General features: G+C 50.9%; 1 protein-coding gene across 1 annotated transcript; it reads left to right on the forward strand.

Moving 5' to 3' along the window:
* The first annotated feature begins 478 nt into the window (after window positions 1-478).
* BPIFB2 (BPI fold containing family B member 2) lies at window positions 479-22,603 on the forward strand. The gene is made up of 15 exons (XM_003411501.3): window positions 479-587; window positions 4,644-4,737; window positions 6,277-6,381; window positions 7,988-8,134; window positions 9,791-9,851; window positions 11,370-11,430; window positions 17,033-17,124; window positions 17,372-17,557; window positions 17,782-17,835; window positions 18,307-18,477; window positions 18,999-19,066; window positions 19,253-19,298; window positions 20,153-20,216; window positions 20,578-20,654; window positions 22,562-22,603. Exons 1-15 carry the CDS (start codon window positions 479-481, stop codon window positions 22,601-22,603), a joined length of 1,377 nt encoding a protein of 458 aa, XP_003411549.1.
* Window positions 22,604-22,861: the final 258 nt, after the last annotated feature.

The raw sequence follows: 22,861 nt of genomic DNA on the forward strand, positions 1-22,861 counted from the left end.
CTCCCCTGGCTGAGTTTGGATAGCTGGACACCAGGCTGGGCCACCATATTTGGCCAGCCTCCTCACATCAGGTGACCCAGCCCTGAGCCTTGGGGTGGTGGCCTGGGTTTTCTTTCTCTTTGGGGTAGGAAGCTGCCCTCACCTCTCCATTTGGGAGTCTCCCCATGCTCCTCTCTCATGGCTTGGGTCCTGTACCTGGCCGCTGTGTGCTGTGTGGTCTTGGACAAGGCCATTTCTTCTCTGGTTCTTAGGCAAGGCCATTTCCAGCCAGATCCCGCTGGGGTTCCTGATGAAACAGGCAAGAGAAAGTGATTAGTCCCAGTGGTGGCCTGGGGTAGAACTGGGACCACCACTTAGGCTTTTGACCTCCAAGCTGAGGTGGCGCTCCAGCATCTGAGGATGGGCTGTCTTGACAAGCTCTCTAATACTTGTCCCCACCCCAGCCTGCAGGTCTTGGGGGGCAGTGGCCAGAGCAGCCATGACTCGGGTGTGGGGCCTAGGCCTGCTGCTGGCACTGCTGCTGCCCCTGGTTGGCACCTCCATGCCAGGCACCGTGGTCAGACTCAACAAGGCTGCGCTGAGCTATGGTAAGAGCTGTGCCCCTGGGCCTCTGTTCTGCATGAGTCTGTGTACAGATGTGTGCATGCCAGTACAGGCTGTGCATGTCCATACACGTGTGTGCCATCCTCATTATGCATGTGTTTCTAAGAGCTCAAAAGGACTGGGATTTTTGTCTCATCTACCACCAGAGCCCTGGCTCCTAGGCAGTGGCTGGCACACAGTACTGCTTGAGAAATATTTGTGGAATGAATGAATGGATGGATGAAAGAAGCATATGCCATGTGTCCAGTGGGCACGTAGGCACATACGGTTGTGCTACTGTATCTTAGTGATGTGGGTGTACGTCAATTTTGGCTTTTGTGTATCTGCTTATGGATTTGAAAATTCATGGAGGTATGCCTGTGTGTGCTCCAAGGTGGGGAAAGGCATATGCATCCGTGTGTGTGTACACGCACATGGCTGTGTGTACCCAGAGGCAGATGTGTGAGTGCCCACGGGCGCATGTCTGGATACACGTGCACAGGTGTGACTGTGTACCCATATGTACACTTGTGCATTCGTCACACAGCAGGTGCTTGAGAAGAAGAAGTGGAGTGCACGCGGGGTGTGCGGGGGTGTGTGCACATGTGGTGACTGCCGGTACTTGTGCGCTTGGGGAGAAGCCAGCCTAGCTCAGTCCTGTAGGGAGCAACCCGAAGTTGATTCCTGCTGGGCTCAGAGTGCTGAGAACCCATCCTTCTCTGGGCCCTTCTTGCAGGAAGCCTCTGTTTTACGGCTCCGCTAGATTCTTCCAAGTCCTGTTCTGTCCCCTGGGGAAGCACAGTGAGGAAACCTAGGCCCAGGGAAAGACAGAAGCTGCCAAGGCCCAGGAGCCAGGCACGGAGCACTTCATCCATCTCCAGCTCCCTCAGGGACGCTTTCAGAGCTCCTACTGAAGCTGGGCCAGGGGTGAGACATCAGCAGCTGTTTCTCCCAAGGCCAGACCAAGCTCAGATTACAGTGTGAGGGATTCAGGTCAGACAATAGGAGAGACTTCTGATGTCCCAAGTAGCCATGAAGCAATGACTCAGGAAAGCAGCAGGGTCCCCTCCTGGGCACACACAACCTTCCGGAACCTCCCATCTAGGCGATGAAAGGGGTCAGTGATCCGTGCTGGAGTGTGACTAATACACAGAGCCACGCATGGTTGCCTACAGGTGGAGATGTGGGGGACCGGCTGCCGCTGGCAGGGCTGCTTGCCACCTGCCCACCTGAGACCTGTCCTGTGTGAGCCTCCTTTGTCTTCAGAAAGCCCCCCAGGGAGGCCTGGCTGTGTTTGCTCCCTGAGGAAATCCAGGGGGATGCTTCTGCCGTGCAGCACACCACTTCCAAGGCTGGGTCAGATGGCTTTTTACAGTGTCCTCCCCACCCCATGGGTCCAGGCTCTGTGCCAGAGGAGCACTGCCAAGGGAGTCCAGAGGCCTGGGTGTGAGTTTGAGTTCAGCCACAGAGGGTCAGGACAGAGAGGGACATACAGAGCAAGACCCCTACCTTTATACTACGGTGTTTGGGGAAACTGAGGCCGAGAGGGGCAGGGACTTGCCAACATTCCACAGCAAGCCTGGGCAGTGTTTGGGCCTCTTGACTCCTAATTCAGTGCTCCCTTCCCAGCACATTACCTTCATTTTAAGGTTGATTAACACCTCCCTGGAGCGCAGTAGCACAGATGAGAGGAAGCTCAGAGACTCTGGAACCAGGTGCCTCCGTCCAGATCCGAGCTTCCCCTGCCAGGTTTCTCCACCTGCCAGTAAACCAGTAAACTGGGCATAATAATAATACCTACATCAGAAGAGGACGTGGAACCAGGGATATCATTGCTGATGTCAGGTGGATCCTGGCTGAAAGCAGAGAATACCAGAAGGATGTTTACCTGTGTTTTATTGACTATGCAAAGGCATTCGACTGTGTGGAGCATAACAAACTATGGATAACATTGCGAAGAATAGGAATTCCAGAACACTTAATTGTGCTCATGAGGAAGCTTTACATAGATTAAGAGGCAGTTGTTCGGACAGAACAAGGGGATACTGATTGGTATAAAGTCAGGAAAGATGTGCGTCAGTGTTGTATTCTTTCACCATACCTATTTAATCTGTATGCTGAGCAAATAATATGAGAAGCTGGACTATATGAAGAAGAACGGGGCATCAGGATTGGAGGAAGACTCATTAACAGCTTGCATTATGCAGATGACACAACCTTGCTTGCTGAAAGCGAAGAGTACTTGAAGCACTTACTAATGAAGATCAAAGACCACAGCCTTCAGTATGGATTACACCTCAACATAAAGAAAACAAAAATCCTCACAACTGGACCAATAAGCAACATCATGATAAATGGAGAAAAGATTGAAGTTGCCAAGGATTTCATTTTACTCGGTTCTACAATCAACAGCCGTGGAAGTGGCAGTCAAGAAATAAAGAGACGCATTGCATTGGGCAAAGGACCTCTTTAAAGTGTTGAAGAGCACTTTAAGACTCGAAGACTAAGGTGTGCCTGACCCAAGCCATGGTATTTTCAATCGCATCACATGCACGTGAAAGCTGAACAATGAATAAGGAAGACCGAAAAAGAATTGACACCTTTGAATTGTGGTGTTGGTGAAGAATATTGAATATACCATGGACTGCCAGAAGAACAAATAAATCTGTCTTAGAAGAAGTACAGCCAGAATGCTCCTTAGAAGCAAGATGGCAAGACTGCGTCTTACATACTTTGGACATGTTGTCAGGAGGGATCGGTCCCTGGAGCAGGACATCATGGTTGGCAGAGTACAGGGTCAGTGGAAAAGAGGAAGACCCTCAACGAGGTGGATTGACACCATGGCTGCAACAATGAGCTCAAGCATAACAACGATTGTAAGGATGGCTCAGGACCAGGCAGCGTTTCGTTCTGTTGTGCATAGGGTCGCTATGAATTGGAACTGACTTGACGGCAACTAGCAACCACAACAACAACAACATCATAGAATTGTGGTGAGGCAAAGTAAGGCACTCATTATAGTGCCTGGCACATGGGAGTGACATATAAGTGACAGCCATTCTTACTACAGAAATGAATAGCAACAATAATAGTGAGCACTTACTGTGTGCTGAGTTTTTACAGTGGCCCTAGGTGACAGGTACCATCATCAGCACTGAAAATTTATAGGTGAATATCTCCATTTCCTGCAGCTGCTGTGACAAAGTACCACAAACTGGGTGGCTTAAAACAACAGAAATTTATTCTCTCACAGTTGTGGAGGCCAGAAGTCTGAAATCAAGGTGTCAACAGGGCCACTGAAGGCTCTGGGGGAGATTTTTTTTTTTTTTTTTTCTCAGATTCTGGTGGTTGCTGGCAATCCTTGGCATTCCTTGGCTTGTAACTGCACCACCCTGGCTTCTCCCTCTGTCTTCCCATGGCCTTCTTCCCTCTGTGTGCGTCTGGGTGTCTCCTCCTAAATTTCCCTCTTCTTATATGGACACCAGTCATTGGATATAGGACCCACCCTAATCCAGTATGACCTCATCTGGACTTAATTAATTACATCTCCAAAGACCCTATTTCCAAATAAGGTCTTATTCACCAGCTCCTGGGGTTAGGGCTTGAGCATATTTTTTTTTTTATAGGACACAATTCAACGTGGTATAATGGGAGAAACTGAAGCACAGGGTAGCCACACCAGTAGTGAGTAGCAGAGTTGGGATTTGCACTCTAGAGTCCTCTGCCTCTAGGGGAGGGTGTCCCCCAAGAGGATGCTTCTGTAGCTGACCAGGCATAGTTGAGAAATGCTCCTTCTGCTTGGGGACTCAGGGAAGGCTCCAGAGGAGGTGGCATCTGACTGAAGCCTTGCAAAAGGGGGAAGAATGTTCTTCCTTCTGAGGAATGGGGTAAGCAAGCAGGACTTTGAGAGGCAGAACCGAGGGAGAAAGGGCATGCCTTGCAGAGTGTGAGGACTGAGAGGAGTCATCTTCTGCTCCAAAGTGTCGGGCACAAGTGGGTCGTGTGGTCTTGCTTGGTGGCTCCCGAGGGCAGCCTAACTTCACCCTGCCCTGGCCCCACAGTGTCTGAAATCGGGAAAGCTCCTCTCCAGCGGGCCCTACAGGTCACTCTCCCGTATCTCCTGGACCAGAGTGGAGAGACTCTCCAGCCCACTAGGTGAGTGCTCCCATCTGCTCGGTGAGTGTTCCCCTCCTCTCCCCACCAGCCAGATGAGTGCTCCCCCACCAAGACAGATGCTCCCACCCACCAGGTGAGTGGTCACAAGAGGAATCAGGAGGTGGGGACGAAGGTGGAGGCAGGAGCCTGGTGCCCCTGAATTAGTGGATTTCTGCCCCCAGGGGCCAAGACTGGGTCTTCTGAGCCCCCAGGAATGAAAGGAGTTGTGACTGCTTCCTCCAAAAGTGAGAGGCTGAATTTAGGCACAAGCCAGAGCCAGATTTACCCACACCCCCTATAAAGCACAGAGGCTCAAAGGCGTAAGTAGTTGGGGGCATCTCAAATGCACCGCCTCCAGCGGCTGGGCAGATTGGCCTGATCTCAGAGTTTTTGAGAGAAGTCAAATGGCTTAAAGTTTAAAAAATATCAAAATTTGAATAATGGCAATTAATTAAAAAACATTTGAAACACTGGGTAGGTCAAACATGCCTGGGGGCTACAGGGGGCTCAAGGATCTCCAGCTTGAGACCTCTTAGGCAGGGCTAGGATGCTGCTCATAGAAAAACCCAAACCAAACCCATTGCCTTTGAGTCAATTCCGAATCATAGCAACCCTATAGGATGGAGTACTACTGCCCCATAGAGTTTCCAAGGAGCTCCTGTTGGACTTGAACTGCCAACCTTTTGGTTAGCAGGCATAGCACTTAACCACTACGCCACCAGGATTTCCTGTGGCTCATTGTGGAGAGCTGGGAACGATATAAACATCCAAAGATTGGGGATTCCTAAATGACTTGTGATCTGGACCCACAATGGCCATCACGTGGCTGTTTGAAACCAGTGCCGAGGGCCCTTGTTTGTGGCATAGAAACACATCGAGGGATGAAAAGAGGCAGGTTCTGGGTCAGCCCATGTCCAAGGAGTCATGGGAAGATACTCAGGTGTTAAAGTACTGCTTGACAGTGGGGTTTGATGTTTTGATTTTAAACTTTATACCATTTTGTAGTACCTGAACTTCCCCCTCCCCCCGCCAACTACTGTGCAGAAACATAAACAAGGTTTTAATTTAGAAAAAAAGAAATCATGGGTTAGCTGCAGAGGGCTTAGCAATTAGAACAGGCTGCTTTGAAGGGAGTGAGTTCCTTGTCACTAGTGGACTACAAGCCAAGGCTGTTGATGAGAATGTTATGGAAGGGATTTCTGCTCTCTGTGGACCCTAAGGTCTCTTCTTTCCTACCTTTCCAGACTGCTTCCTGGATAAGAAACTAAAGTGTCCCCACTCCAAGACCTGAGCAATCATCTCACCCAAGTCCTGCCCAATGCTAGGGCCCCCTCTGCACGTTTTCTCTAACCAGCTGGTTGTCCAGCCTTGGCTTGCATGCCCCCTGTGACAGAGAACTCACCACCTCTCCCTCATTCCATGGTTCCAATTGTTGGAAAATCTTTATAGCATCAATGATGTGGGTACGGCACACAGCTGGTTTCATGGTTTGATGGGAACCACACTGTAACCTTGATCCTCCCTCCCAATCTCCCCCAGGATCCAGATTATGAATGTCCATGTGCCTCGTCTCCGCCTGAACTTTGTTGCTGATTTTGGGGTGCACTTGTTGGCAGCAGCCAATTTTAATTTCAAGGTCTTTCGGTAAGTGGATCTTCTTGTTGGTGGAGACAGGAGGAGTTTCAGGGATACCCTGAGGGCAGAGTGGCGGGGGTTGGGGGGGGCAGGATTCATCAATTCTTCCAGGACTTGCACCCAGGCCTTTTGGCTCCTTGTCTGGTGTCCTCCACCACCACCCTCTGCAGGGAAGCAAGATAGTGAAAGAGTTTCAGAGCATCTGGACCCTGCTCAACACTTGCGCAACTGGGTGGAGTCATTTCACTTCTCCAAGCCTCAGTTTCCTCATCTGTAAAATGGGATGCAATCTTGCAGGGTGGCTATGAGGGTTGTAGTGAATGGATTCATGGCTGTGATCGTAATTACTGTCCCTCTTTTCACAGTGCAAGGCACAGAGTAGGTGTTCAATGCATGTAGTTATTAGAATTATTTCTGTGCACCAAACACTTCATATGTTGCTTCATTTGTGACATACCGAGTGGAATCAATCAGGCAGGACGGTACAGGGCTCTTTGGATCAGAAAGACTAATCACACTACTCACGGGCGTGGTCACAGGCTTTTATTACCTATAGTAATCAGGACGATGATAAATGGAGCAGGGTTTATGGAGAGCCAGGTCTCCCAAAAGGCTGCCATCTACTGGTGAGATGTTTTTTTACTTCTATGTGCGCCCCTCAATGTGCCATGGGTGAGAGAAGAGGAACCCAGGGCTGGGGCTCATATAGATAAACCAGAGGGGTGTACATGCCGAACTCATGGAAGCCAGAGGAAGAGGGGTAAGAGGAGGGTGCCTTTGTTTCGGTGCAGGTAGCATAACCATCCTGTGACCAGGAAGATGTTTTTGTTCAAGAACAAAGATGGTGGCCATCCTGCAACCAGTTTCTCCACTAGCTACAAGATTATGTACAGTGAAGTAGTTAGGGCTACTCATGGAGACAGAGAAAGTTATTGTGAGTTCAGAACAGGGAGGGAGCCTTCTCTGACAAGGAGAAGAAACTGGGAGAGGGAGCGAGACCCAGTTTCCATTATTCTTATCAGAGAATGCTCTGAGCTCAAGGCCTCAGCTTAGGCAGCCCCGATGGGCATCAGAAAGGCAGACTGCCCTCCCAGCAGCATTGAATCTTCAGTCTAGGAGCTAGCCGTGCAGAGGGGTGTCCTATTTTAACTCCTCTGCTATAGGGTCGCTATGAGTCAGAATCGACTCGACGGCGCTGGGTTTGGTTTTGGTTTTTGCCCTGACACTATCATTTTATGAGTGCTTACTATGGCTAGGCTCTGAGCTGGGTCTTTTACATGATCATCTCATAGAAAACTCAGCACAGCCCTGCGAGATAGGTACCACCAATCTTATGGCCATTTTACAGAAGAGAAAACTGAGGCTTGGTGAGAGGAATGACTGGCCCACGGTCTCCCAGTGAGAGGATGTGGGGAGACGGAGTTCATACTGGTCTGCTGCAGTATCTGGGACCCTGAATGGAGTTTGAGGGCCCTGGATCTTACCCTTGTGGGACCATCTCATGCTGAGTGGGGCCCCTGCCTGTGTCAAGAGGAGGGCAGGTCTGTGGGGATTTGCAGGGTCTCGTGATAGCCAGCGGTGGTACCACTGGGGCTCAAGACTGGCCTCCCCATAGGGTTCCAGAGCCCCTGGAGCTGATGCTGCCTGTGGTGCTGCTGGCTGACGCCCATGTGGCCCAAGGGCCCATCCAGACCCCTGTCGTCAGTATTTCTGCTTGCTACTCACTCTTCGGCAATGCCAGTGTGCCTGCTGGCAGCAACAGGTGGGTGCCTGGTGAAGGCAGGGATGTGGGCTCCTGGGTGGTGGTTCTCACTCAAGACTAAATCCAATCTCCACAATCGGCCTAAGAGACCCCAATTTTCATGAGTTTTTTATGGCTGAGGACACTGGGGCTCAGAGAAGGGAAGGGACTTGACCAAGATCACACAGCAAATGAGCTGCCAGAGCCGGTGTTCTCTCCATCACCCTGTGCCATATGACAATGCGCACTAGCCATTGACATTACTACTTGGATGGAAGGATTCTGGGCAGACTGGACCAGGCTGGATGTTAGGGACCTCAGACGGCTCTGGTTCCTCCTGGCAGGGATGGGGAATCTGATGCCAGAGAGCGGGATCTGACCAAGCTCTCACAGGTAGTCAGCTGGTTGCTCATGGCCTGATCTAATGCTAAAAGCAGCTCCTATTTCCAGAGCACCTACTGTATGCTAGGCATTGTTTTAGGCTCTTTACATGGATCCTCTCATTTCACCCTCACAATGGCCCTACCAAGTGTGTGGAGTATGATTACTTGCCCCTTTTTACAGAAGAACAAACTGACGCACAGAGAAATTGAATAACTTGCTTAAGGAGCCCTGGTGGCATAGTGGTTAAGAGCTTGGCTGCTAACCAGAAGGTCAGAAGCTCGAATCCACCAGCTGCTCTTTGGAAACCCTATGGGGCAGTTCTACTCTGTCCTATAGGGTCACTATGAGTCAGAATTGGCTCGATGGCAACGAGTTAACAGGTAAGGTCACACAGCTGGCAAATGGTGGGGGCAGAATTCAAACTCTGGCAACCTGCCTAATCCCGAGGCCTGTCAATACCTTCCTAGTCGGGCGGGGGGGGGGGGGTGGGGGGAGATGGGGTGGGAGCAAAGGGATCACTGTAAGGTGGTTGAGGATTTTGGAGCCTTAAAAGAATGCAATGTTTGTGCAAAGACTGAACTTCTTCCCTGTCAAGGGCTGCTTGGCTGTAAACCCACTCAAGCTTGTGCCTGGTGATCATCCCGTGCAGCTCATGAGCCCTCAAGGTCCTCAAGGGCGGGGCCTACTCATGGCTTGCTAATGGGGCCACCCCCTGCCAAGAGTTGATTCAGTGAGTCTGGGCTGTGGTTGTATCAGCATTTTAGCAAGCCAAGGTTCAGAGGCTTCCTATGGGCCTCTCTTGAGAAACACCAGCTTAGATCCCATTTCTCTTTGTTCAGAGGGGAAACTGAGGCCCAGAGAGGGGAAGGGACTTTACTAAGAGAGTCACAGAGAATTGGAGCCCAAACAGGGACCAGGCCCCACAGGTCCCATCTCCACCTGCCCCTCCAACCCCATTTCACTGGGCTCAGAGTGGCCATGATGCCAGCTGGGTGAGGCTGACCTTTGCAGCATTCGCTCTGTCTCCCCCCAGCCTGGTCTCATTTAGCATGTTCTTGTCCACATGTAAACCTTGGGACAAATGATCTCCTTCTTGGAGACTTGGTTTCCTCATCTGTGAGATGGGGACAGTTATGCCACTGGTACCGTGTCTGGCAGAGGCAGGATATCAGATGGGGATTGTTGGTCTCCTTGCTGAGGGTGGAGACTTCTCTCTCAGACTTGTGGCTGAGGGACAGGACCTGATGTGTTTGACTTGGCAACACGGGAGCCTGTTCCATGTCTCTTCTTCAGTACCTCCCCCGCGCTGCTGGTCCTCTTGCAGAAGCACATTAAAGCCGTCCTGAGCAACAAGGTAAAGGACTTCTTGGCATGACTTCTCAGGAGGGAGGGCACTGCTTAACCCAGAAGACAAGGTGAATGAATGGTGGGATTTTAGGCAGGGATGGGGGCCCAGGATTTTTTTTTTTTTAACTAGAGGGCACTCTTGGGGGCTCCTCCAGTGCCCTCATGAGGGCAAGGGAGAGGCTGGTGCAATGGTGCAGGCAAGTGAAGGAAGACCCCAAACAGGGGCTGTGCCTGTGGGATTGGACAGGAGGGAGTTTCAACCTCTGGCCAGCTCCCAGTGCCATGCCAGATGGCAAAGGGGGACAGTGTTTTCAGGGCCCATGTGGCTTGTGAAAAGGAGAGAAAATGAGAGTGCACAATGACATGGCACTGGAGCCAGATGTGGCCTGGGTTCAAATCCTAGTTCTCCTACTTTCCAGCTGCGTACCTTGGACAAGTTACTTAACCTCTCTGTGCCTCTGATTCCACATCTGTAATGCAGAGAGTAAAAGTACTCCCTCATGGGGCTGGTGTGGGGATTAAATGAATTAATGCTTGTGAAGAGTTTAGAACTGTGTTTGGCAGAGTGAGTGCTGTTATTGCTATTTTTGTTCCTGTCAATGTCTGGGTCCCACTGCCTGGGGTGGCTGGTTCTCCCTCCCTGGCACCTGCCTCACCCCCATCTCCCTTTAAGGGGCAGTAGCAGAGGCCAAATCAAGCTACTATGTGCCATCCGACAGTACCTGGAGGTACTTGCAGTTTCTCATCTCGCAGATGAGCAAACTGAGGCTTGGAGGGGTGAAGGTGGGTTCAGCCTGTCTTGAGAATCCTGCAGGTGGCCCTAGGGCCCTCTGGCCCTGCCTGTTGGCCCGCTGTACCCTCTCCATGCTCTGCTCACAGCCAGCCTCTTCTGGGCAAGGGGCTGCAGGGTGGCTCTGGAAGAAGAGGAGGCCTGCCCTCTTTTCCGCCTCCTGGCCTCACCTGGCCCAGACTCACCAGCTTTTTTGCCTGCACCAGGCTATGACCGCCCCCCAGCCTCGCAGTATTTCCTCCGCCCCCATCTCCTGTCATGCTGACCATGTGGCCACCTGAGCTTAATATTCTTCTCTGCTGCCTACTATGCCCAGGAGGAACTCCAGTCTCTCTGGCCTGGCATCAGAAGCCTGGCCTGATCTGGCCTTGCTGACCACTGCCCACCCTCACCACAGGCACCATGATTTCAGCAGCTGGCCCTCTGGGCCCTGAAGCAGCAGGCTCCCTGCCTGAACCCCTAGGTTGCAGCTCGTGGCCACTGCTGCTGCGCTCCACATCCCCTGTTCTTCCTCAGCGCCCAGGGCCACCTTGCCCCCTCAGCCGTTGGGCTGCTGCTTCTTTGTGTCTCCAGCGCCCTTAGTAGGTGCTGGGAGATGCCTCCCTGGGGTGGGAGGAGAAGGAGGTGATTCCAGGCCAGGGTGTGTGGGCAGGTAGAGGCTTAAAGACTGGGACCCTTGGCTCCCCCAGCCCTGAGCAACTTAACTTCAGCCTCCTTCTCTCTGTCCTGCCACAGCTATGCCTGAGCGTCTCCAACCTGGTGCAGGGCCTCAATGTCCACTTGGGCACTTTAATTGGTAAGACCTGAGAGTCCGGGTGGAGGGGATGAAAGATTCTGGGAGGTCAGTCTTATATCGACTGAATTGTGTGGGCACCTGAAACTGCACAGTTAGTCACGGAATCTGGGAATCTCCAAACTCTGAAATCTTCAAGTCCTTGTAGAATCTGCATATCTGAGATCAAGTAATCTGAAAAACAAAATAAAAGCAGATCTTGAAGTTATGAGTCTTAGAGGATCTTAGCACGACTGGATCTTAGGCTGTAGCATCGTGCACATACTCAGACTGTAGGATTTTAGAAACCAGATTCTCATAGTTGGAGGGACCCTGTAGTTGTCTTAATGGAAGCCTTATAATTCTTTTTGCTCCATCCCTCTTCTTCTCCCCCACTTTCAGGGCTAGAGTTTTCTCTCTGAGGCTCAGGCCCTTATATCCCATTTCCTCCTGGACACCTCCTCCTGGAAGTCCTACATGCTCCTCCATTCAGCGTCTCAGGGTTGAAGTGGTTTTCCTCCAAAGTGCCCCTCCTGTTTCCCTTCTCATGGGTCACCCACTGCCTAGGCAGGGGCCCAGAGTCAAGGTCTCTCTCTCTTTGTTCCATCCTCTGTTGGGCTTTTTCCACCTCTGACTTTTCCAGGGGTCCTCACTACCCAGGGATGACTGATGTTAGAAGCAGGTAGCTGTCATAGGCTAATTCTCCTAGAAGCAGACCCTGAGATGCGGATTTTAGTGTAAGTGGGTTATATGAAAAGCGCCAGTGGAGAGTGGAGCAGTGAAGAGACGGGGAACAGAAGGTGTATTACTGAGCAAATTACTGCTATGGGCCATCGAGGCTCAAGTCCTTTGGGGAGCTCTCGGAGACCGAGTGCGCCTCAGTGTTGTCCTACCTGAGGGCCAAGGAGCTGAGGTCTTTCTCCACCAACTCCCGTCAGTCATTGGTTGAGGGTCCCCCCCTAGAAAGTTAACTCTCCAGTGCTCTCCACTGCCCCCCACACTTGGCTCTGCTCCTGTAAGTAGAGTCCTGGGTGCTTGCAGCCACTTTCAGATAATCCGCATAGAACAGTAGCCAAAAGGGTGGCCTAAATCAGGCTCCATCAGGACTTTAACTTACAATACAAAAGTGAAAACTATGAAAATAGGTTGACTTTGTCTTCTTTTTTTCAATCCATACTTAGCAATATTTAAGAGCTACAGTGGCGACCACCCCTCCCCTTCCTAGGCTTGTCAGAGATTGCATCAGCTGTTGATTTTGGGTGTGATATTTCTCGGTGAGCTCAGCATGGCTTCGCTCTCTCCATGCGTAATCCTCATGGCCTGAGCGTAATCGAGGGCCTCCTTGGCTTTTTCACAAGCCTGCCTTTGAAGCTGCTCCTGCTTGGAGCACACCTTGGTTACCTCCTTTCTGACAGCTTTGCCCGGGGTTCTCTCTCCCACGTGCTGTTATTGCCTTTGTGAAATCCGCAGCTGTTGACTGTTGGCAGCTGCACTTCGCAGTTGGTTGCCTCTGCCTTTGAGCAGGGATTTAGCTCTAACTCTCACCCAGGCTGGGGACAGCTGTGCGGGCATGATAGGACCTGGACGTGGGTGTTAGGCCGGGAGGGATATCTGGCCGCAGTTATCTGTGGTTGGTTCTTCAGTGAATATTTTCATGTCATATACCTTTGGTGTTCTTGTGCAGCCTTGTAACAATGGTCCTGCCAGGTGGCATCAATGTCCCCAATTTATAGGCGAGGAGTCTAAGGCCCCACATCTAAAATCCTCAGTGTGCTGCTCAGACCTCCCCATGAACCAGCTCACCCTAGTTTTCTGCTCTTTACATGTCCACCCGCTGCTCTGGCCACATTTTAGGGCCCAGCTCAAAGCCACCTCGTCTATGGAACTTTCCTTGATTCTCTCACTTCTCCTACAGCTCCGACCCCCATATTACCTTAATGTGAGGCACCAGAGGCAGCGGAATCAGAGGACCTAGGTTTGAATTCTGACTCTGTTACTTACTTGCAGTGTGATCTTAGGAAAGTCACTCAATCTCTCTGAGCCAAATCATTCCATCCAAAAAAAACAGGGATCAAAATTCCACTTCTTTGATATGTCTTTGCAGTAAGACAGCACAGGTGAAGTGCCTGGCACACTGTAGGGTTGCTAAACGTTAGTCCTCCCCTCCTTCCTCAGTAGGGTCATCTCAGTCAAGATGCATTAAAGTTGGCTTCATACCAAAGACCAGCTCTTGCCCTTGTCTCTGAGGAATTAAAAAAATATAGTAAAGAAAATCTGAGTGTCCAGCACTAGGGATTGGTTAAATGAGTCATGTAAACCTAGAGTGTGGAGTGATAGACGCCATTGCAATCCTACTTTAAAAGAGCATTTAATCAGCTGGTAACATATCTGGCAAAATATTCACAATATAATAAAAGCTAACATTGATTGTAGCATTATTACCCCCATTTAACGGATGAAGAAAATGAGGCAGTCTGGCCCCAGAGCCTGTGCTCTTCACTAAACTGCAATGCCATGCTGTGAGGGGAAAAGAGAAAGACCCAAAACTAGTGTGTAGTTTCATTCCAATTTTAGAGAGAGAGAGAGAAAGAAAATGAAGGAGAGTTAACAGTTTATCTCTGCATAAGAAATTTAAGAAAGAAATGTGAGATTCTGAGTTATATTTTTTCTGTCTTGTCTTGGTCATCTAGTGCTGCTATAACAGAAATACCAAACAAAGAGAAGTATATCCTCTCACAGTCCAGTAGGCCAGAAGCCCAAATTCAGGGCGCCGGCTCCAGGGGAAGGCTTTGTCTCTCTGTCGGCTCTGGAAGAAGGTCCTTGTGATGCCTCAGTCTTCCCTTGGTCTGGGAGCATCTCAGCGTAGGAACCTCAGGTCCAAAGGACGCACTCTGATCCTGGCACTGCTTTCTCGGTGGTATGAGGTCCCCATGTCTTTCTGCTTGCTTTTCTCTTTTATATCTCAAAAGAGATTGGCTTAAGACACTATCTAATCTCGTAGATCTCATCGATATAACTGCCGCTAATCCATCTTATTACATCATAATGATAAGATTTATAACACATAGGGTAATAACATCAGATGATACAACGGTAGGCAATCACACAGTACTGGGAATCACGGCCTAGCCAAGGTGACAGATATTTTGGGGGGACACAATTCAACCCATGACATATCTTTTCTATCTTTTTTTGTATTTTCTAAATGTCCACAATGAGCATGTATTATTATCTTAAAATTCTAATGTTTTTATTCACTTTTTTAACATAAAGTAGAATTCTGCCTTTTTAGTGTGCAGTTCTATAGATTCTAACAAAGGCATACAGCTGTGCGACCATCTCCACCCTCGGGCTGCGGAGCAGTCCCTCTGCTCCTGACATTTCCCTTGTGCTGCCTCTTTGTAGTCAGCCCCTTCTTCCCCCGTCCTTGGCAACGGCTGGTCTGTTTTCTATTCTTATAATTTTGCTTTGTCCAGGATGTCATCGAAACGGAATCATGCTGTATTGTTTTCAGAATCATAAAAAAAAATTGTAAAATATTAGAGAAAATAAAGTTAAATCCAGGAGAAATAACAGCAAACCAGACAGAAGTCTGCCCTGGGGGAGCCGTTGCTAAGAGTTGGGTTTTTCTGACAGCTGAGGCTGGGGCTTTACCAGCCACTTCTAACATTCTAGCCCTTTCTGGGCATGTGGTTCTCACAAGCGGCTCACCCTTTGCTGTTTACCCAACCCAAATATTCTGAGCCTTGGATATACTGCCTTGGAGGAGCCGGGACTCCAGTTCTGCCTCCCTGAAGGCCTCTCTGAGCCCTGTGCTGCGTGGCCCCGGGGCATGTGCCTTTTAAGAAGGCAGTGTGATTAGGGGGAGAGAGTGTATTTTTGGAATCAGACTTATCTGGGGATGTAATCCCGTGAGTGAGTTAGTGAGTGTGTGTGTGTGTGTAAAATGGACTAGTAACCCTATAGTACTGTGTTGTTGTTGTTAGGTGCTGTCGAGTCAGTTCTGACTCACAGCAACCCTATGTACAATAGAACAAAACACTGCCCAGTCCTGCGCCACCCTCACAGTTGTTATGCTTGAGCCCGTTGGTGCAGCCACTGCGTCTGTCAATCCATCTCTTTGAGGGTTTTCCGCTTTTTTGCTGACTCTCCATTTTACCAAGCATGGTGTCCTTCTCCAGGGACTGATCCCTCCTGACAACATGTCCAAAGTATGTAAGACGTAGTCTCGCCATCTTTGCTTCTAAGGAGCATTCTGGTTGTACTTCTTCCAAGACAGATTTGTTCCTTCTTCTGGCAGTCCATGGTATATTCAATATTCGTCACCAACACCACAATTCAAAGGCGTCAATTCTTCTTCGGTCTTCCTTATTCACTGTCGAGCTTTCACATGCATATGAGGTGATTGAAAACACCATGACTTGGATCAGGTGCACCTTAGTCTTCAGAGTGACATCTTTGATTTTCAACACTTTAAAGAGGCCTTTTGGAGCAAATTTGCCCAATGCAATGTGTCTTTTGATTTCTTGACTGCGGCTTCCATGGATGTTGACTGTGGATCCAAGTAAAATGAAAGCCTTGACAACTTCAATCTTTTCTCCATTTATCACGATGTTGCTTATTGGTCCAGTTGTGAGGATTTTTGTTTTCTTTATGTTGAGGTGTAATCCATACTGAAGGCTGTGGCCTTTGATCTTCGTCAGTAAGTGCTTCAAGTCCTCTTCACTTTCAGCAAGCAAGGTTGTGTCATCTGCATAACGCAGGTTGTTAATGAGTCTTCCTCCAATCCTGATGCCCTGTTTTTCTTCATATAGTCCAGCTTCTTGGATTATTTCTCAGCATACGGATTGAATAGGTATGGCAAAAGGACACAACCCTGATGCACACCTTTCCTGACTTTAAACCACACACTATCTCCTTGTTCTGTTCGAACGACTGCCTCTTGATCTATGTACGGGTTTCTCATGAACACAATTAAGTGTTCTGGAATTCCCATTCTTTGCAACTGTGGTGAGGATTAAACGAGACAGTGTTGGTCAAATGTCTGGACCTTGATAAATGTGGGCTGTCTTCTTTTTCTATGGTTCCTTTTTGCTTTTGTCAAGGGATGCTTGTGCCTAGAGTGACCCTTCTTCTTCATTCTACTTTGGAGCCTCTAGTCTTCTACTGGAGCCCTGGTGGCACAGTGGTTACTTGAGGCCCTAGGCGGTGCACGTGATTAACCTGATCAGCTGCTAACCAAAAGGTTGGAGGTTCAAATCCACCCAGGAGTACTTTGGAAGAAAGGTCTGGTGATCACACTTCTGAAAATTCACCCATTGAAAACCCTGTGGAGCCTAGCTCTACTCTGACACACATGGGGTTGCCATGAGCTGGGGAACCATCTCAATTACACCTAACAGAAACCAAACCTGTTAGTGTAATGTGTAAACCAAGAGTCAATAGGCTGTGAGTGGCTGGATCCTGGGTATATGCACTGTGCAACTTAAATTTGCTTGCTCAGAGGCCTTTGTGACCTCCTTGTTTCTTGGCCTGGTTCTGGCTAATTGAAGTAGTCATATAATTGAGTCTTTTGGATGGGTAGATAATGCTAAATATGCCACCTCTTCTTCTTGGGTTCATTTAGGCCTCAAACCTGTGGGCCCTGAGTCCCAGATTCGCTACTCCTTGGTCAATGTGCCCACCATCACCAATGACTACATTTCCCTGGATATCAATGTAAGTGCCTCCTTATCAACCCAGACCTGGGGACTTGTTACCTCTGGAGTCCTTGGTGTCCTGAGGATTCCTACAGGAGCAGGGAGGTTAGGGGGAGAGGAGCTGGAAGAGCATCCCCTGTGGGAGCATGGCCCAGAGGCCAGACAGCACGTGGCATCTTGGTGGGGTGGTATCTGGGAGCCCATGTTCTGGCCCAGATCCACCTCCCTACTGAGGCCAGGCTGCTTTTCTCCCTCACTTCCCATAGGCTGTGCTCTTCCTGCTGGGGAAGCCCATCGTCCTGCCCGTGGATACCACCCCCTTTGCGTTGCCACACCATGCAGGCACCCAGGGCACTGTGGCAACCGTGGGCCTCTCCCAGGACCTGTTTGACTCTGCCCTCCTGCTGCTGCAGAAGGCTGGGGCCCTCAATTTGGACATCACAGGGCAGCTGGTGAGGGCTGTACCTGCTGCCTGGTGGGTAGAGCAGGAGCACCCTGTGGTCCAGCCTGGAAGGCCCCACAGAGGCCAGATTGTGGGTGGGACAGGCCACAGGGTGACTGTTGGAAGGGTCAAATGGGGGCTTCAGGTAGGGGTTACTATCTGTGAGGGCCAAAGGGTGGACTAGCTTGGGATGAGGCTGCCCTAACACCTGTCATGGGTGGGGACTGATTTCAGAACTCAGATGACAACCTGCTGAACACCTCTGCATTGGGCCGGCTCATTCCCGAGGTTGGTGATGTTTCTGGTCATACGAGGGGGCTGAGACACAGGGTTTGGGGGACTGTGGCTTGTGGGATCTCTGCTGGCTCATGTCTGTCCCAAGTGGAGCTCAGCATCTGCCGTTTGTATCTGCTTCTCCTCCATCTGGGGTGGCCCCTCTTTCTGCCTGGATGTCACGCTATTTTCCTGGAATGCCTTTTCTCCTTCCTTTCCTGTATCCATCTTCAAGACCAAGCTTGGGGATCAACTTCTTGGGAAGCCTGAACTCTGAGTCTGGTCCAGGTGCCTCCTCTGAACTCCCTGGTCCCTGAGTTACCCTCTCTCCTAGCACAGATCATGGTGGCCGTGCCTGTCTACATGCCCACCACCCCCATCAGACAGGCATCCCCAAGGGCAGGGCCTGCACAGTAACAGAATGGAAAGCCCACCTGCCTTTGTCATAGGAAGGTCCTCTTCCCACTCTCCATCTCCGTTCTCCAGGTGGCCCGCCAGTTCCCTAAGCCCATGCCTGTGGTGCTCAAGGTGCGGCTGGGTGCCACGCCCGTAGCCACACTCCATACCAAAAATGCCACACTACAGCTGCAACCTTTCATAGAGGTCCTGGCTGTGGCCTCTAACTCAGCCTTCCAGTCTCTCTTCTCCCTGGATGTGGTAAGTGAGCTGGGCCAGGTGGGCTGGGCGACTCTCAGGGGGACCTCATTTCCTCACTTGCTTTGCTCTAGCCATACTAATCTTACTGTTCCCTGAACATGTCAGGACCTATCTGTCTCAGAGCCTTTGCAAGTGCTATATACTCTCTGCCTAGAATACTCTTACCCAGAATCTTGGCTTGGCTGGCTTCTCCTCATCTTTCAGGTCTCAGTTTAAATGTCACCTCATCAGGGCAGCCTTCCCTGACCATCCTGAGTAGGATGCCATCACCCTGCTTTTGTAGCACCCGTTGCTCTCTGGAAGGATCTTATCTGGTTACCTTGGTTATCGTTCTCCTCTCCCGCTGGCCTGTGGGGGTTCCCAAGGGAAGGGACAGGGTTCGTCCTGCTCACACTGTGTCCCTAGGACCCAGTGCAGGGCCTGGAGCATAACACCTGCTGCCTGAATGATTGCAGGAATGGGTAGAAGCCTGGGGGAGCTGGTGGCTCTGTGCCCTCTGACCCTGTCTCCCATGTACCCAGGTAGTGAACCTGAGCCTCCAGCTGTCTGTGTACAAGGTGAAGCTTCAGGGGACCGCATCTGTGTTGGGGTAAGTGAGCCTCCTGGACCCAGCAGCCTCAGTGTGTTCTTCCGGGCAATGGGCCCACAACCATTCTGGGCCACTGAGCTGAGGCTTTGGCAGTCAGATGAGCCTGGGATGCAGTGGCAGGGAGGGAGGTTAAGTTCAGGGTGGGAGGCATGAGACCCAGTTTGAATCCCCCTGCTTCTCTCCCAGGGATGTCCAGGTCACCGTGGCCTCCTCCAATGTGGGCACCATTGATGTGAGTCAGGGGCTCAGGTCCCCAAAAACTCCCCTACTGAGTGGGGCAGGACTTGAGCCTGGGAAGGGGTGTGTATATGTGTGTGTGTGTCCTTGTATGTGCTGCCCTCATCTGGGCTTCTTCCCAGGGTGCATGGGGACAACAGTCAGCCAGCTGGCCCATCCCTCCACCAGTCTTCCTGCTAAAAGGGTGTCTGTCTGCTAGTTATCCAGTCAGCCCTTGGACAGCCTCAGTCCTTCAGTGGGTTCAGTCAGCAGCCTACCTGTCACTCTGCCTGTCATTGATGACTCGGCCACCCAGTCCTCAGCCCAAGAGTCACCAAGTCCACCAGTTAGTTGGACACATCAGCTTCAGGCAGAGTGCTGGCTCCCCTCAGTCACTGTGGAGGGGCCACTGTCAGTCAGTATGCCCCGCCAATCTATCTCTCTGTCAGACAGCCTGTCTGTCAGTCAGCATCAACAGGTCAGCCAGTCATCAGGCATGAGGCAGTCTGTCCATCTGGTGGTTAATTGTTTGGAGAGTGAGTGAGTGAATGTCAGCCAGTCAGTCAGTGTCTGTTCGTCATCTACCTGTTGGTCATACCATGAGTGAGCGGGTGTCAGTCAGGCTTCCTGTCAGTCTGTCAGTTGATATCAGGGTACCTGATGCCCTGAGGCTGGTCCAGTTCCAGGGACGTAGCTGGGCTCTGCTTGAACCCAAGGCATGGATGACCTGCCCTACTCCTTAACCTGTACCCCTGCCGTCTGTCTGTCTTTCTGTTTGTGTGTTCATGCGTGTGTCTAACTGTCCCTCTTTCTCTGGCCCTTGGCTGGGGTGGGCCCACTGCCCCCATCTCCCTGGCTCTGTGGCTGCAGATGGATCAAGTGCACACCCTCATAGGCACTGTGTTTGAGAAGCCCCTGCTAGACCACCTCAATGGTGAGCCTCACCCTCCAACCTGGCAGCTTCCTGCATCCTCCTGCCCCACACCTGCTCCCTGCTGAGCCTCGCACCTCTCCCCACCTCCAAGGCTCAGCCGGTAGGAGGGTGGCCTTTGGAGTCCAGCTGCCCATGTTCATGTCTGCTTAAGTGTGATCTTAGCTAAGTTACTTCCCCTCTCTAAGCCTCAGTTTCCCCTTCTGTAAAATGGGCCTAATAATAATGCTGAATCTCCTGGGGTTGTGGTCGCTCCTCCTGGGTGGCTATGAGGATGCAGTGAGGACCTCAGCACAGGGCCGCCTTCAGGAGGTGATTCTTTACCAACTTCTGGGTGACTTGATTTCTCCTTTCCCTCCTACAGCTCTCCTGGGCATTGGGATTGCCCTCCCCAATGTGGTCAACCTCCACTACACCTCCGCCAAGGTCTTCGTCTATGAGGTGAGAACTTCGGATGGAGGGTGGGTTTGCTGAGGCAGGGATCACCTCTCTCCCTGCCTCTCTGCTAGGGTGAACAGTGGGGCCTCGGGGTGAACCAGGCCAGAGGTGCCCTCTTCCTGCCCAGACCAATCCTTAGCTGCAGTGAGATGAAATACTCGGGGCATCACGAAACGCTAGTTTGAGGACTTCACTTGCCCTTTCAAAACCAAACCAAAGACCAAACCCATTGCCATCGAGTCCATTCCAACTCCTAGTGACCCTATAGGACAGAGTAGAGCTGCCCCATAGGGTTTCCAAGGCACACCTATTGAATTCGAACTTCTGACTTTTCAGTACCTGCCCTTTAGTCCTCATCAGATATTACACCAGGCCATATCAGGGACTCAGGCCTTCAATTGGGCCACCATTCTGTGCCTGGGATTGAACATGGCCCCTTTGATGTGTGGGGGCAGATAACAGAGGGGTTCCTTAAAGTTTTGTAGCCAAACTTCTGCAGGCCTGGTAGGTGAAAGGGGCTCCCTCACCCTTCTAAAATTACTTTCCTTGGGTCAGAAATTGTGGGCCCAGCATGAAATTCAATCACAGCCACTGTCCAGGGTGAGAGCCTATAACTTTTTTCTGCTTCACCTGGACTATTGTTATTGGTGTGTGCCATTGAGTCAATTCTGACTCATTGTGACCCAACAGGACAGAGTAGAACTGCCCCATAGGGTTTCCTAGGCTGTAAGCTTTACAGGAGCAGGTCATCAGGTCCTTTCTTCTGTGGAGTAGCTGATGGTTTCCAACTGCTGACCTTTCAGTTAGCAGCTGAGTGCTTCAACCATTGTCCCAGCAGAGCTCTTTACTTGGAGTATAACAGGATAATATTCTTCCTAATTTATCCAACCGGGCATACACAGCACAAAAGGCTTAACTCAAACCCAACTTCTACATGTATTATTCACACAGCCTGAGTGTGACCTGCCAATTTCTTTCCAGGGCGGGTGCCCTCCTTACTTAAGAACTACAACCCCGAGGCATTCGTGTGGTCCACCCTCGTAAGAAGGAAAGGAGGAGTCAGGGCTAACAGTGGGAAGTTCCTCAAGACTCTCCTAAACAGGAGTGGTCAGTGGCTGGCCGACTTTGGCTCTCACCAATCCAATCAATTGGATCAGGACTCAAAGGTCCCTAGACCAGTATTGTCCAATAGAACTTTCTGGATGATGGAAAGCTGCACTGTCCAAAACAGAGGCCATTATCAGCGACTAAGCACTTGTAGCTATTGTGCACTTGAAACATGACTAGTGTAACTGAGGAGCTGAATTTTAAATTTTATTTAATTTTAACTAGCTTAAATTTAGTTAGCCACATGTGGCTAACGGCTACCCTATTGGACCATGTGGACAGGGACTGGGTCTGGCTTGTTCTCTGGTAGGCCCTCAGCACCTGGCACAGGGCTTAATTTGTACTAGAGGCTGAATGATGATTTGTTGAATGAATGAATGAGTGCTCCGCAGGCCCAAGAACATTTCTGCGGCATGGTAAAGAGAGTGGGGTGGTACTGATGGGGGATGGCTCGCCCTGATGCGGAGCCTTGGTGAGAAGATATTGACGGTTCCAGACTCTCCGTCATAGCAGCAATGACCCCAACCACGCACGGAGCACGTGCTGAGTGCCAGCCCCAGGCCGAGTGCTTTTCCCATGTGGCCTCACTACGTCCTCACAGTAGCCTTGTCAGGGGAGTGCTATTACTACCCCCAAGTGACAGAGCAGGAAACTGAGCCCCAGAGAGGCACTGAGCTCTCCCCAGGACACACAGCAAGGGTGGCCGAGCAGGAACTCAGAGCTGGAGCTGCTGGGTGGTTGGGAGCCCTGCCTATTCTCGTGTGGCCTCTGACCTGGTCTCCCCGGTTTTCTTTGACCTTCAGGGCTATGCTGTGGTATCCAGTGGACTCTCCTACCAGCACTGAGGTGGGACTGCTGGGAGGGCTGAAGGTGGGCAAGCTCGCTGTTCAGGGGACCTTCTCACTTCAAGCCACTCTGGAAACTGAGGCAAAGCCACACTCAGCCATCACCAGCAAGCGGGACAGCCCTGCTGGGCTGTATAATCTTCACTGAGTGCTTGGGTTCCCCGTCTTCCCTTCCCCTTGCCCTTCCCCCTCCTACCCTCACCTACCTCTTTGTGGGGAGCAGAGCACCCCTCCAAGCTGCACAGAGCTGTCCCTTCT

This window comes from Loxodonta africana, chromosome 24, assembly GCF_030014295.1.
Source record: "Loxodonta africana isolate mLoxAfr1 chromosome 24, mLoxAfr1.hap2, whole genome shotgun sequence".
Classification (NCBI taxonomy): domain Eukaryota; kingdom Metazoa; phylum Chordata; class Mammalia; order Proboscidea; family Elephantidae; genus Loxodonta; species Loxodonta africana.